We start from the raw sequence: 15,315 nt of genomic DNA, 5'->3' as shown, positions 1-15,315 counted from the left end.
GCTCCCACCCCACCCTGCTCAAGCGCCCAGACACACAGGACGGACCAAGACTTGCAACTCGCTGTTACACTTTGCCCCTGCCATCCTCCTGCAATGCCCCTCCCATGAGGTGACCCAGACACCCAGACCATAGGTGTTCCAGGAGGCCCCCTTCACCCCCAGCTGGGCTGCTTCTGTTCCCTCCCATGTTATCTCGCTTCTGGAGGGCAGGGCCTGTGTCCCAGACTTAGCTGTCCCAGCTCTCCGGGCATGGCCTGGCACTCAGAGGGACAGGACAGAGGCGGTCCGAGCCCCCGCGCCCTCTGGGCGTTGCTTATGTGGCCTCAGGATCACCGTGGGCGGGGCTGGCATGAGGCCCACCCATGGAGGAAACAGGCTCCGAGGGGGAGGCGTGTGCCCGCTTTGCAGGTGGCACAGAGCAGGGCACCCAGTCTCTCGGAGAGCTCCTTGCCCTGCCCTGCTCGGAGCGGGGGCCCTCCCTGCTCACCCAGACTGAGCTCAGGGGGCCTCCTTTGACCACCTCAGCCCACTCCATCCTTCAGGGCACCGACACCGCAGAAAGAGGCCACGAGAGTCACTAGAAAACCCAGGTGTTTATGTATAAATAAGTGGGGTCACCAGAAGCCCTGCCTGCACCACTGGTGGCTCCAGACACCCCCAAACCCATATCAGGCCCCCTTCCTGTGCTGGAGGCTGGTCAGGGCTCTCTGTGGCTGGAAGGTGTATGGAGCAGCCCTGGTCCTCTCCCACGGACCCAGGAGGGCCACAGCCAGGCCCAGCGGAGTCGCCTGGCCCCTGCAGCCTGTGCAGACTTGCCCGTGTGCAACACATACAGCTCCAGTGCTCTCAGGCCCGCTGCACTGCTCCCCCCCAGCTGTCCTTCCCTGCAGCTGCCCAGCCTGGGATCTGTCTGTCCAGGGAGGCCTCTCTGAGCCATCTGAGCTAATAAGCTCAGGTGCCCTCTCCCGGACCTGGCACAAGCAGGATGGAGAGTGGGCTGCACAGGCCTGGCAGGGGGACTCCCGGGAGAGGCTTGACCTTTGGCAAGAGGGTTGGTGGGCGAGGGGCCCTGTCCTTTTGCAGAGGCTTGCACCACCCGGCCCTCCTACAACTCCTCCGAGGGGATCAGCATTCTCTTTTCCATATTGTGACTCTTCCTGCCCCCACCAGACCCACCGGCCACACTGGGGTGGGTGCTGGGGGACGGGTGCCTGACCTGGCCAGGCCCCGAGGCCTCTTGTGTGGCCTGCTGCGTGTAGTGCTGGTAGGCAGGTGAGAAGTTGTGGATGGCATCCTGCACGATGTCCTGCGGGCTCATGGTCTCCTTCAGGCCGCTGGAGATGCTCTGCATGGGTGCCGTGGGGGCTGCGGGCAGGCGGGCGGGCGGGTGAGCGGCACATGTGGGAGTGAGTGGGGCCTCTCCACCTCGTACCCTCAGCCTTGGCACATGGCCTACTGCTGCCCGCCTTGGGCTGCCCAGGGCTGGGCTCCTGCATCTCCAGCTCCTGGCCTCGGCTAGCAGGGGGACTCCCAAGACCCCCAAATGCCAGCCCAGCTCTTCCACCTGGGGCTGTCCCAGCCCAGACTGGGGCCGCAGGAAAGAACACCTTGGCTGGCTCCTACCTTCTCTTGAGGCTGGCCGGAGCAGGCCATCTCTGCCCCAGTAGGCCATTCACTAGGGATGCCAGCACCAGCCAGCCCTTGCCCCTGACTCTGTCAGGCCAGACCAGGCACCTGGGTGTGGTGGGCGGGGAACCCTAGGCTCAAGTGGCACCAACTCCCATTACTGCAGGGGCCCTGGGGCCCAACATCTGGTCCAGCCATCTCAGAGCTCAGACCACCAGCCTCTGCTGCCAGCCTGCCTGAATCAGGTACAGACAGGCACCTGTCCGGGGCTTGGTCCTCCCTGTTCATCGAGCTGACATTCCCAGGGCCCATGTGGGGGAGAGATATTCCAAGAGCGCCAGAGGCCGCCATCTTCCACCCCCCCGCCCCCCGTAGCTGTGTGCTGGTGCAGGAGCTGCTCACGCCCCACCCCCAGCTGGCAGGGCCCGCATACCTGGCGAGTTATCCTTCTTCTCTGAGTACACCTGGCAGGTGAAGGCGTAGCGCAGGGCGATGGAGGCAAAAAGCATCTCTATGCAGATGGTGAAGTTCTGGTAGCCGGCAGCCAGTGTGCCGGCCCCCAGCCGACTCCCGTCCAGGACCTGGACCTCGGGGATGACCCCACACCTCTCCAGGATGGCCAGCAGCACTCCTAGGGGGTGGTGAGAGCCATGTAGGCACCTGCCCTGGATCAGAGTCTGGACTGGAGCTGACTCCAGCCAGAAATCCCACTGACGCCAGCCTTGTGGGTTACGGGGACCTGAGTGGGGACTGAGATTCAGGCATCTGCAGGGCTCCCACAACTGGCCTGGGACATCCTGCCCACGGGGTCCTGTTCCACGGAGCAGGGCCTGAGGTTCAGAGGGGCCTCCAAAGCTGGGGTCTGGGCACAGCGGATATCCAAGAACTCCCCACATGTCACCCTGACCTCCCCAACTCCAGACCTGGGCCTACCCCTCACTGTCCTCTGCCAAGCGTGGGGACGGGCTCCTCTGCCACTCTGCCTGTCACGCCACCCACAATGGGCTAGCCCTGCGCCCAGGCTGTACAGCTTCCCATGGAGAGGGCTGCGTTACTGACCTATGCTACAGCTGGGGAAACTGAGGCTGGGCCTGAGGGCACTCAGGGTGAGATGGAATTGGGACCAGGTCCCCTGGGCTCAGCAGCTCCACTCACCCTGCCAGAAGGAGAGGAAGATGACGGCTTTGATGGTGAGAAACTTGAGGACAGGCTCAAAGGGCTGCAGGAGCTCCCTGGTGGCGAAGTAGAAAAGGAACAGGGCATAGAGAGCCAGGCTGACAGAGGCGTTGTAGATGAGGGTGACGTAGAGGTAGCCGCTGTGGATGCTGGGACACAAGCAGGTGCTGGGGTCAGGCTGGGCCCCCCCCTCCGTGTGCCCTCCCCACCCCGTCAGCTGTGCCAGCAGTGACCCAGCCCCCTGCAGAGTGGGACTGGGGAGAGCCCATCGCTGCCGGGCCACACAGCCCTGGTGTCCTTGGGCACACGTGTGACAGGGCCCCAGTCCTCTGGGTCTGCATGCCAGTACGGCCTCGCCCTGGCAGTGTCCTGAGAGGAGGGGAGGCCTGTCAACCTCTCGTGTGCTCCCAGCTAGGCCCACCCTTCCCTGCCAGCCTTACTTGAAGTCCCCATCATGGTATTTGCCGACCGCCTGCAGGATGATGGTGACCAAGGCCATGACAGGCTTCACAACACAGAACTGCAGCGTGGCCTGGGAGTGGGGGAGGGGAGTGAGGGGCGAGGGCTTGGGAGGGGCAGTACTCTGGGCAGTGCGGGTGGTCAGGGTGGCCAGAAGCCCCACCTACCTGCTTGCAGAAGCGCAGGAACCCGATGGAGTAGGCCATGCCCCGAAGGCAGCAGGTGCCATAGAGGCAGCTGGACCTGGGTGTGCAAGTCCCTGAGTCATGTTTCCCGTGGACACGCCCCAGGCTGCCCGCTGCCCTGGGCCTGAGGGGCCGGGGACTCTGGGAAGAGGTGCTTACCGGACGGGCTTTCCTCGAATCTCAGCCATGATGGTGCTCTCGCCCCCCAGGTACTGGAAGCAGAGGCTCAGGAAGCTGTAAATGACGAAGGCTGTGGAGCCAAGGGCGGGCAGGTGGGCAGCAATGAGCCTGGCATCCACACGGGCACCGCCCGCGGGAGGCTCCCCGCCCCCGACGTCTGGCCTACACAGAGTTCCTTGGCGTCACGGAGGACAAGCTGAGGCTCAGGTGACACTGCAGGACTCCCCCTCTTGGGGGCTCCCAGCCTGGCTCTGGGACCACGTGACACCGCGGCGCCCCACAGCAGTCACTATGGCTCTGACGTCCCGCCCAGCCTGTCCGGGGCCCCATTTCCCTTCCCTGCTCTGGGTAGGCCCGGCTGCAGCCCTAGCTCCCCACTTGGGAGCCTGGGAGTCCTGTACCCCGTGTCCAGCAGCTGCCCCTCAGCACCACTGGTTCCGGCGTGGGGCAGCCCCTCCCACAGGCCCTGGCTGAGCCAGACTCAGGCCCGGAGGGCCGCTGCCCCGGGCACCCCTCCCGGGTCCCGCTCCAGCCTCCACCCCGCTGACAGTGGCTGAGTGGAGGCAGGCACGCCACACTCGCCTTCATAGCAGTCCCGCAGGGCGTCCAGGTAAACGTGGTGCTGGTGGCCCCCCAGGAGCAGGAGGCTGAGCCAGGAGCTGAAGGCGTACACGGGCACCACCAGCAGCAGGCGGATGACGTAGCGCTGCTCGCTCGGCACCGTGTAGGAGCGCAGGTGCAGGTAGATCTGCGCACGCGTGGGGGCGGGCTGGGCTCGGGGCCTCCGCCCACCGCCCGCGCTGCTGCCCCGGCGGTGGGGCGCCCACCCCCCGGAGCTCACGCGTGCATGGGCTCCTTCATTCATCCAAGGAGACTCCCAGGGGCACTCACGGCCCGTCGGCACACACATTCCAGAAGGCAGTCACTTTTCCACGGGGACATGAAAAGGGATGGTACCCTTTGACCCCAATGGAGGTTCACTCGGAGATGAAGGAGTGTGTATCCGAGGGTTTGTCCTGGTGACACAGGGAACACTACACTGCGTGGTGGCCGTCTGATTACACTATGGCACAGCCCCACGCACAGGGGTGTCACACGGCCGGGAAAACGGGGATGTGCCCATAGAATGCACCAGGAAAACGTCAGGCCCACAAGCCAAGCAGGACCCCACATATGTTGCAAACACACAGTCAAAATGAAAGGGAAGACAGTGCTATCTTATTCCTGGATGACAGGAAATACGGGTTATGACAGCCTGTCTGTAAACCTTTCTAGATTTTTTACATTTTCTACAAGAATATGAAGAAAGTGACAGGGGCTTTAAGAGGAAAAGGCACTGGGGAACCGGGTGCTTAGGTGGCTGGCTGTGGTCTCATAGCACCTCTGGAAGGCTTCCCTGAGTGCTGTGAGCAGAGGTGGAAAGGAGGCGGCCAAAGGGCGGCTGAGCAGGAGTGTGCAGAGGCCTGTGTGCCCAGCTTCCTGGGTGCAGCACGAGGGAGGCTGGCCTCGGGAACAGGCTCCTTATCAGCAGCTCACTGCCCAGTTAGTTCAGTGAGCAGTGCACAGCACGGCCAGCCACTAGGAGGCCTGAACTCTGCTCCTGGTAGCAGCGCCTGGCTGGGTGGCCCTGGCAAACCACTGTCCTCTCCTAAAGTGAGGGGTTGTGTCCCTGTCTGTCCTGTTGGGCTCTGGATAGGCAGAGGCCTGGCAGTGGGGGCGCGTGGGAGTGGAGGGTGACCGTGGGGCCTGGGAGCTGCAGCCCAGTGTCTCTTTCAGCCCATCCAGGCAATGGGGCCCCAGGAAGCATGCATACACACACACACACACACACACACACACACACACACACACACACACACACGGCTGGTCCCCAAGTTACAGAAGGTCCAGGTTAGACAGAGCGGGAGACCAAGGTCCAGACTTGGCTGGCACTGGGACTGCCCGACCCAGGATGCTGGGTGCCTGTCCCCCTTGCTGCTCCTTGTCCTACAAATCACAGCCTACATCGACCTAAAACCATTCTGCCAGCAGGCACTAAGGCGTGGCTCCATGCAAATACAAACATGCCACCCACCTGTCCAGTCCACCTATTCAGATGCCCGAGGGCAGCTGGGTAAGACAGTGCAAATACTGCCTCCCCCAGGCAGTCCTCCCTGGTGGCCCCCACAGCTGCACTTCTGTTCACCTGGCCCACCCTGACACACTTGTCGTGACTACATTATATCTAGTTATTTGAGGCCACACAGCAGGTGACTCTGACTGAGAGGGCCACCGACTTCCCTGCCTGCCAGGCTCCTGACTGGCCCCTGCCTTGGGCTCACCCACCAGTCCACTCCCTTGGCGAGTGCCAGGGCAGCTCTGCTCATGGCTCCCCTCAGCAGCCTTCTCTGGGTCCCCGGCACCGCTGGCTGAAGGCCACACCCCCACACTGACGTTCAAGGCCCCTCCTGTGTCTGTCCTGACTCCTCCAGTCCAGGCGGCCATCTCCCTGGCCTGCCGTGAGCTCCTGCCTCCCACCCCTGCTGTGGCCTCTCCAGGGTAGCCACGTCCTTCTGTGCCTTCCTGTGATGCTGAGAACTCTCAGGACCCCCCCCACCAGGCCCCTGTGCTTGGGGCCCACTCCTGCTGCCCGTTCCCTGACTCTTCCTTGCTGCTGGACCTGGTGCTTCTCCATCTGGGGGGCTGCCCCATCTCCCCAGTTGTGACTGCTCCATGCCAGCACGTTGCGTCTGTCCCATTTCCCTCCTGAGAGGTCTGAGGGGGCGGCCCCTCCAGCCACGCTCAGACCCTGCTCCCAGCTCCCTATAGAACAAAGTCCAAGTCCTCACCAGCCTTCTCAGGGTTCCTGCAGTGCCATGCCTCTGAAAGAAGCAGGACCTTTTCTCTCCCGGCTACAAGAGCCTGGGAAAGACCCTGACTTCTCTTAGCCTCAGTCTTCTCATCTGTGATACGGACCAATACTGCTGACCTCAGAGAACAGGCTCAGGGGCTGACGAAAAACTGGGTGAAGGGCCCTGTTCTTTGCCTGGAAGAGACCTCCATTTTCAGGCCCAGCTGCTCCTGCCATGTTCTGGAGAGGGCGCCACCCCCCTCCACATGCTGCCATGCCCTCTGAGAGGCCCTGGCACTGTTCTGTCTAGCCCAGCCTCTGATGTCAGCACCAAAGCCATCGCTTTAGGCCCCACGATCCCAGCAGAGCCAGGATGAGCTGTAGCCACGTCCACCAGAGAGTGAGGTCCTGAGGGAGATGCAGATATGAGGGCTTACCTGGTGGCAGGTGAGCACCAGGGCGGTCCACACGAAGATGCCCGAGATACCGCGGGCCAGTGCAGTAGTGAGGAATAGCTGGGAGGTGCCCTGGGAGCTGTTCCCCACACGGTCCACCTGCAGCCTGGCGGGCACAGCGGGCATGGCTGGCAGGGGCCTGGGCTGCGGCCAGGTTGCCCACACCAGGGGGGCACCGGCTGTTCCCAGAAGCCCTGAGGCATTAGTCATCTGCAGAGGCAGGGAGGAGAGACCGAAGGTGTCCCGGAGGCTGGAAGCAGCCCAGAGCCTGGAAGGGCAGGGGAATGTGGAGGGAGGGCCCCTCCCGGCCAGCAGACGCCCAGGGCTACCCTGGCATTGGTCGCTGTCCCTTCTGTGGGAGTCCGCTCTGCCCACTTCCTCTGACTCCCAGCAACCCTGAGTGCCCTCTGTGCATAGGGACGGGGCTCCAAGGCCTGGGGCGGGGCTGCTTTCTTCCTGGGGCTCAGCCACCTGGGCGACTATGACCTGGGCAGTCCTCACCTCTGGTGCTCTGGGCTTATGGGGAGCCCACTTTTTAGGGACCAAAGATGTCTGGGGAAATGGGGGAGCCCTAATTGCCTGGCCTGCCTGGGCCGGAGCCTGGGGAGCAGGCCAGACTGGCACAGCCTGCAGCAGCAGGGGATGCAGGGGAGCAGCCTGACACCCACAGGCTCCCTGGGACCCTCCTGACTGGGTGCCCAGCTTTGCCTCCCAGTAGCCCCACATGCCTGTTCTCAGCCACTTACCAACCTGCTGGGGCACTGGGCACCTCCTTTCTCCCACGTTCCTGGCCCCGTCCCGGCCTCCCCGCTCCGTCTAGCCTTGGGCACAGGGCCCAGCGCCTACCTCTCAGGCAGGAAGCTGCTGGCCCAGCCCTGGGCGGCCGGCCTTCAGGGAAGCCTGGCTGGTCATAGGTGTGGGCTTGTGGTCCCCTCCCTGCGGGGACACAGCGGCTATCTGGAGGCTGTACCAGGCCTGTGGAGGGTGGCCCACCGGAGCTCCTGGCTGCAGGGAGGGGTTGAGCAGTTGGGGGCGGAGCAGAGCTGTCCCCTCCCGCTGTGGACACTCTATCCCTCCCTGGTTTGCTCAGCGGCAGCTGGCTTGCAGGAACCTGCTGGCCGCCAGGTGCCCTCACCTGCCTGCCAGGCAGCTGCCGCCTGGGCCTGACACAGGTGTGGGGGGGTCTGTGGTGGTCAAAGTGGGCCGAGCTGCGCTGGAAGCTTTCACAGTGCAGGCTCCAAGCTGGGGGGCGGGCGTACGGGAAGTGACTACAGGATGGACACGGTATCCATTTGGGGATGAAAAGTTCTGGAAGGAGATGAGGTTGCAGTCGCACACTGAGGTTGCATTAAATGCTTTAAAAATGGGTTAAAAATGGGTTAGTTATGAGAATTTCACCCCAATTTAAAAAGCCTAGTCCCCAAGAGGTGCATTGGAAACATCTGTTTTTTGGGGGGATGGGGAGTGACAGATGGGATGCTGAGCCCTGCGTGGGAGGTCTGACTCACCTGCCCCATGGTCAGCCCCACGTGGGAGATCCCTGCGGAGCAACTCGCCTACTCAGGGTCTGGAGGTGACTGCGGGGTGGGGGCTTCAACTTGTGTCTTGGCCCCTCTCTGGTTAGGAATGGGTCCATGCCGCCATGGCACACCGCAAGGCTGTTTGCTCTGTGCTGTTTTGAGACGGCACATTCTGGCCCTTTGTGCCGCCCAGCCCTTCCCGCAGCCCTGGACCATACGATCAAGGGCCGTATTGCTGGAATTACCGAGGCCCTGGTACACATGGGAGCAGGGGACTCAGAGGCTCATCCACGTGTCCAGGGTCCCCCAGGGGCATGGGAGGGTCCGTGGTGCGGCGACCAACCCCTGGAGCACGCCAGCCTGCTTCCCGACTCCTTTGCGCACACTGAACCCCAGGGAGCCCCAGCCCTGGATAGGCAGTGACTCATAAAGCCCCACGGCCCGCCTGGGCCTGCTTCCCACTTGCCAACATGTCCTCCCTGCCTTCTCCTGACCTCGAAGGGTCCCTGTTCGTCCTTGGCTCTGAGTTTGGAACAGCATCCCCACATCCACTCAGGAAAAGGGAGGAAGAGGATGGGGGCTTGGAGGCCTCTGCATGCAGCTCAGACGGACACCGTGTTGGTCCAAGGGCACAGCCTGGAACAAGTGAACCTCATCTATGGCTGGATGGGCTGGCAAATTAGCCCAATGTCCATTATTTACATTCAGCCATAAATTGCTATGAGTTGTAATTAGTTTGATCACTGGGCGAGCGCCATATGCAGCCTTTCCACCTACAGGAATAACGATTTCCACAAAGCAGACAGCCCTGCCTGTGGAAACTGCTGGCTTTGTAGATCTGTTGGAGCTTGTACCTCTCCCTCTGAATGATAGCAGCTGGGAGCGGAGCACCGAGGAAAGCAGCGGCCAAGGGACTTTTCACAGGAGTTACATGTCTTGATTTATAAGACAGAGCAGAGTAGCAAGGCGCTGGCTTGACAACAGCACTTAGTCTCAGTCTGTATTTTTTAAGAGCTACCAGGCAGCTTCAGGCAGCTGGAAGTATGACTTAGAGAAGGCGTCTGGGACCCTGGTTTCAATTGCATGTTACACCACCTTCCGGGTGGCAGCCATGCGGACGTGCCAACGACACGGGCACAGCTGTGTTTATATCCCGGGGCCACCACCCATCACCCCGTGTCTGAGAGGCTTGTCTCACCGGGGCCTTGATTTTCTCCACTGCCTGCCTGCCTGGTAAGGGCGGGCAGATGGCACAGGCGCTGCTCTGCGGACCAGAACCATACGAGGCAGCAGTGCCTCTGGCCGGGACAGGGTCCTTGCTGCAGTCGCAGCTCAGAAGAGCCCAGCTCTGCCCCTCAGTGGCCATTGTGTGACTCCCTGTGCCTCAGTTTCCTCATCTGTAATGTGTAGATGACAGCAGTGACCTCACCTAGCTGTTGCGAGAATTAGGCAAGTCACCAGGCATGCGAAAAGACCATAGGCAGTGTGAGCTGGTCTCACAGTAATGCGTTTAGTCCCAAATGCTGCAAATCTGAATTTAGACTCAGATCGGAACCCCACCCAGGCTTCAGGTTCCCCATTTGTGAACTGACAGAAACCAGGGTGCCACGGACAAAAATATTTTTTAGATGACACATGTGAATGACAAGCCAGTGTTGAACTGTCATTTACCTGAGAGTGCACTCTCAGTGTGACCGATGATGCCAGGCCCTTGCTCCCAGACCAGGTGGGTTGCGTTCTCATTTCCTCCTACCCGTTTCCTTTATCCCAGCAGCGACTTTAGCCCCCACACCTGTCATGACACACAAGTCATCTTTGGATTCCTTACTTGTGTGGATAGTCCCTTCCCTTCTCGTGTTAGCGCCTTTGTGCCCTTAAGACTTGTCGGTCCTGGTCCTTCATGAGACAGATGCTAAGGGGGGTTCACTGCGTAGGATCTTATTAGGGGGAACGCTGGTGTAAAAGCAGGTAGAGGGAGCTCAAAGGTGTGTGTGGGGGGGTCTCAGACGGCCATACAAGTCACTGGGGGCAGAAAGAAGGTAGGCGGGAGCCCTGCTGTCCGGGGAAGGGACGAAGCTATTTGGAGTATTTGAGCTAAAGCTGAGTCCTGTCTCCCAGGGATGGGCCTGCCTGTTTCCCCTGGTGTCCCAAAGCACGCAGGCCCTGGTGGGAAGCCTGCGAGATGCCTAACACTAAGGTTGCCATGTCAACCTGCTGCTGGTCTGTGCCCTGGATGACAGCTTTGCACGGGACACAGCCCGAGCACCAGAGCCCACGCTCTACATTCCTTGTAAATTGGACCAGCAGTTTCAGCTGGTCTGTCACCTGACCTAGACAGGGGCTTCTAAAATCAAGAAACTCAGATTTCAGAGGCTGATGGTTCTGAGAGAAACCAATAATCCCAAGAGCACACAGAGGGCTTTTCAGGTGTTTCTTTATGTGAACCCTGAACTCCCAGGAGGGGTGTCATCGGTGCTGTTCTGTTCTGGGGACCCCAGCCAGTCCTGCTTCCAGACCTCATCTCCTAACTCAGCTCTCTAGTGGCCCCTATTTTCTTGGGGGACTAAGAGTCAAAAGCTATAGACTTGTCCTCTGGTTTCTCGTATGACCAGCGACACGTGTCACTGTGACCAGGGGAACAACGGAGCCCAGGTGGGTCCCAGGCTACTGTCAGAGGCCTGAGCAGCCAGAAGCTGACTTCTGTGGTGTAAATGCGATCTGAAGCCACCGCCTCACCCCAAGCTCCTGCCAATCCTTGGGAATATTTCCTCGGATTATTTCCAAAGGGTAGACCCGACCTGACTTGCAACCCTTCAGCAGCTCCTCACTGAGCTCAGGATCAAACGCAAGGCCTCAGCACAGCACAGAAGCCCCCTGCCTGTCCCACCAAAGGTGTCATGTTCAGCCAGCCTGGACATGCTGCAGTCTGACAGCAGTATTGCCTGCCCTCCCCGTGCTCCTACCTCCAGGCCTTTGGGGGAAACGCCTTTCTCACACATGCAGGCGCTCCCCTCCACCCCCGGGGAGGGGCAGTCAGCCCCGTCGGCCTTCCCCGGGCTGGCCCCCACCTAAGGCACACCAAACTGAACTTGGTGTGGGACTGAAGTTCTCACCACCCTTAAGAAGGCTGCTGAGATATTTTGGGTTATGTACTTATTTGTACAAAAAAATTTTCCTCCAATAACTGATTCTGTACATCAACTGGCATGACCATTCTTTCAATTATCAAATATGTGCAACTCCTTGGACCCTGGTGAGGACCAGTCACAACTCTCCCAACACTCCACATTCTCCTGCCATCCATGGATGGTATTAGCAGCCAAAGAGAAGTCTGCCGGACATATGAGAATTTCTTCTGGCTCCAGTTCCTCCTCCTGATGGACCGAAGGCAGGCTCTTCAGGTTACCCGGAGGGGTCTGAGTTTCCACCTGGCCCCGCTGAGCAGCAGGTGTGGCCGCTAACCCCAGGGTCACCACACCTGGCACGCCTGTATCACCTCCTTCAAGGCCTTCAGCCCCTCCATGCTTCTGTCCTTCACAGCCATTGCAAGGAGGACTGCTCTGTTTCCAGCTTCTTGAGACACAAATGTCACTAGGTTCTTTGCATAAACGTGGATGAGGGGCTGGCGAAGGGAAGGGGAGAAAACCACTTTAAATGCAAGAAATCTGTTTTCTCCTTAATGCCTTCATTAAGTATCCCCAAGGAACCCAGGCTGGCTTCCCACACCACCATCAAATCACCATCTGAGAAGTTCGATACGACAGTGATTCAGAGTTCAACGAGACTCAGCGCTCGTCATATAAACACACAGCTAAGGAGGCAGCATTGAATTTCTCTTCTCAGTGCTTTCTGATTCCTGTCTCTTCCGACTATCTCTAATCGGGGAGGACTCAAGAAAGACAACGCGCAGAGGGAAACTGTCAAATCTCACAGAGGACCTTTCTACCATGGAGCAAAGTCAGCCACTCATTAGCATAACGTACCGTGACAGGGTCAACCTGAGGAGGGAGGCCCAGGTTACAAAATGAATACCCTCACTTATGTGCTGAGTAAAATGCTGATGGGCTGGGAAAAGCGTCAACTCTGGGCAGGTGGATGCCCTCACACCCACAAAGGCCCCAGGAAATGCTGTCACCCGATGGCGGGGGGAGGCCGCCAGACTGCGTGTCTGTCTTCACCAATGACAGCCCAGGAGGCAGGTTTGCCTCCCCACGGGGGTCCCTTCCCAACCACTTCACCTCGTCCTGTCCAAGGAGGACTTTAGTAGTGAGCAGGGGCTTGCTGATGTCACTGGCCACGTTGGTGGGTTCCAGGGAGACCAGGGTACCCATCTTCCCAAACTGAGTCACCACCACCAGGATGTGACTGCTGAAGGCTGTGCAGACCACCTGAGTGGGGACCCCACACACCACTTCAGTCTTCTGCTTTGACGTCACCAGCGGCGCGCCTTCCATGGTGAGTCTCTTCAATGGCACCTGTGGTTCACGTAAGAAGATGGGCGGGAGGGAGAGGAGCGGCGCAAGTCAGTGACCGTGGGGCGGGCCGTGGGCCGCAGCGTCAGCGGCATCTGGCAGTAAAGGAGCGACACGCTGGCCAGTCCAAAGCCGGCGCGTGCCCAGCCAGGTCTCACGGGGGACGCCCCGAGCGCTGACCGCACACGTGCACGCCGAGCCGACGGGCCCAGCCGGCGGGGAGGCAGCACGCGCCTGTCTGCGGGGCGGGCCGCGGAGCCCCGTTCCCTCCCGGGAGCAGCACTCCCCGCGCGCCCGTGCCTGCGGGGGTCACGCCGCCGCCCCCGGCCCGGAGGCGAGCTCCGCCGGGGCCAAGGCCGCGCCCGCCGCCCCGCCGCTTCCCCGGAGGTTACTTTCTGCATTTCGGGAACCCACCGGCCGCACAGAGCGGCACCCCCCACGGCGGGCGAAGGCCCCGGAGCGGGGCAGAGGGCGGCTGAGGCGGGACCAGCGGGACGCCCACCCGCGGAGGCCGCTCGGACGCACCCACGCGCCGCCACGCCGCCCGTGCTCACCTGGCTCTCCGCGGCCGGAAGTGACGCACGCGGGCGAGGCGGGCCCCGCCCCGCTCGGCGTAGCCCCGCCCCAGGCCCCGCCTCCCGAGCCCAGGCCCGCCCACTCAGCCGGCTTCCAGCGCCGGAAGTTTAGCTGGCGGGACTTCCGGTGCCCTGGCCTGTCCGCTTTGGGCCGCTGGGTGCGGTGCCCCGCGGGAGGGCCTGGCCGGGCTCTCAGTGCAGGGACTCGCAGCCTCTCCAGAAGGGGTCCTCCTGCGGGGACCCTGTACCCCTGCGGTGGGGGGAGCTCAGAAGGGGTCTCCGGCCCCTCGGCCGTGGGTTCTGGGACCCTCAAAATAGCACAGGGAGCTGTCAGCAAAACCCGAGCTGAACGGTTTCACTCCTGAAAACAGTTGTCAGATGTGCACGTAAGAAAACGCCCAAACCTGTACGGGATTTTTATAAGCGTTCGTTTGAGCCGAACTGACGACAGTTGCCGGGGAGCAAGGGCTCATGGGCTCCGCAGAGACAGTTTGCAGTTTCTTTTATGAATTTGAAATTAAGGCAGGAACTAAGGAAGCTGACGTGGAGGTGGGAGGAAGCCGGGGGTGGGGGGGCGCACGGGACGGGGGCGGTTTAGCCGCCTGACCCCGAGGTGTGTGAGCCTCGGTGCACGAGGAGCACGAGGAGACCGACGGGTTGCTGAAGGCAGACAGGAACCTTTGACTCAAGTCTCCCGCCTGCGGGACGGGACGACCCACCGCGACCCGCTCAGTTAGGGATCCGTGACACAATCACCCTGCGAAGTTCCTTTCCCTAGAAACCTTTGTTCACGCACGAGAGACCTCAGTGCAGAACGAGCTCGATCCCCACTACAACATGGGCCGGTGGGAATCCGCAGCTGAGGAGCAGCGAGGGGTCAGCGGGCTGGACGTTACCAAGAGGCAACAGCGGGGCTGGGGGCGTCTGGCCGAGCCAGCCCAGCAGTGGTCTTGCTGCACCAGGGAGGCGGGGCAGGGCAGACAGATAGGGAGGAAGGGAGATTCTTGCTAAAGGTGGAAAATGCAGACACAACACAGAGTCCAAAAGTAGAGGCCTAGTTGAACTAGAGTTCAGGGGAGTCTGAGTCGAGTCCTGTCTAGGAGAGAATTTTGTCAAAGCTCTCTGCCCTGAAGTCACACAGAGCCCTTTAACCCCCCAGTTGGTGCTGGGGACTGCACCGCCAAGCCCATCTGGGACGTCCTTTTGCGTCCAAGACAACAAGAACTGCTAACGTTTATTTGGTACTTAATATGTGCTAGACGTTGTTATAAGAGGTTTATATATAGTAACCCATTTAATCTTAACCCCTTAAGTAGGAACACTATTGTTCAGTTTTATAGACAGGATGTTCAGGTTCTGAGAACTTGCCCAAGGTCACAAAGCTGATAGGCCTGGATATGAGCTGCAAACCTTTACCCTAATTACTGGTCTCATGTCACATATACCCAAGTAAAGGGGAAGAGGAGAGAACAGTACAGCCCCTGTAGCAGGATGATTTCCGGTTCTCCCCAGGACCCCTGAGAGCACCCCCATCCCCCCCACTGCTCATCCTCCTCCAAACCGGAAGTGTTATTGGCAGGGTGGGGAGGTGTCTTGTGCTAACCACCGCAATCTGAGCCTTGAGAGTCTTCCTCGGGGGTTAACATACCTTTGAAACCCCACACTCACGACTTTCTGTCCAGTTTCCTGAGAGCCTCATCCAGGTGCACCCCCCCAGCCCAGCCTGTCCACACCACATACCCCTTAGGGAGCCTTGGCCACCATTTACTTCCTTTTCTAGTAACTCCTTACAAAACCCAATCAAATCCAATGAAGCATGCTCCTGCTAAAATGATTT

The 15,315-nt window shown here is 60.5% G+C and overlaps 2 protein-coding genes across 4 annotated transcripts; both read right to left on the bottom strand.

The window, feature by feature from the left end:
- Positions 1 to 573: 573 nt before the first annotated feature.
- TMEM184A (transmembrane protein 184A) lies at positions 574 to 7,923 on the bottom strand. Of its 2 annotated transcripts, XM_081035559.1 has the most exons (9): positions 7,758 to 7,923; positions 6,894 to 7,121; positions 4,209 to 4,374; positions 3,606 to 3,696; positions 3,429 to 3,504; positions 3,243 to 3,334; positions 2,782 to 2,951; positions 2,060 to 2,257; positions 574 to 1,365 (listed from the first exon to the last, which is right to left on the bottom strand). In XM_081035559.1, exons 2-9 carry the CDS (start codon positions 7,119 to 7,121, stop codon positions 1,106 to 1,108), a joined length of 1,281 nt encoding a protein of 426 aa, XP_080891685.1. In that variant the 5' UTR covers positions 7,758 to 7,923; the 3' UTR covers positions 574 to 1,105. The 2 variants fall into 2 exon arrangements, with proteins under 2 accessions (XP_080891685.1, XP_080891686.1); XM_081035560.1 differs by lacking the exon at positions 4,209 to 4,374 and having other exon boundaries at positions 576 to 1,365; positions 3,606 to 3,680.
- A 3,710-nt stretch (positions 7,924 to 11,633) lies between these two features.
- PSMG3 (proteasome assembly chaperone 3) lies at positions 11,634 to 13,473 on the bottom strand. Of its 2 annotated transcripts, none has more exons than XM_081035561.1 (3): positions 13,458 to 13,473; positions 12,670 to 12,906; positions 11,634 to 12,053 (listed from the first exon to the last, which is right to left on the bottom strand). In XM_081035561.1, exons 2-3 carry the CDS (start codon positions 12,883 to 12,885, stop codon positions 11,901 to 11,903), a joined length of 369 nt encoding a protein of 122 aa, XP_080891687.1. In that variant the 5' UTR covers positions 12,886 to 12,906; positions 13,458 to 13,473; the 3' UTR covers positions 11,634 to 11,900. The 2 variants fall into 2 exon arrangements, with proteins under 2 accessions (XP_080891687.1, XP_080891688.1); XM_081035562.1 differs by having other exon boundaries at positions 13,429 to 13,461.
- Between the last annotated feature and the right edge of the window lie 1,842 nt (positions 13,474 to 15,315).

Source organism: Rhinolophus hipposideros (genome assembly GCF_964194185.1).
Source record: "Rhinolophus hipposideros genome assembly, chromosome: 23".
NCBI classification, from domain to species: domain Eukaryota; kingdom Metazoa; phylum Chordata; class Mammalia; order Chiroptera; family Rhinolophidae; genus Rhinolophus; species Rhinolophus hipposideros.
The sequence above is the reverse complement of the archived record's forward strand: the minus strand, read 5'-3'. Positions and strand labels throughout refer to the sequence as shown.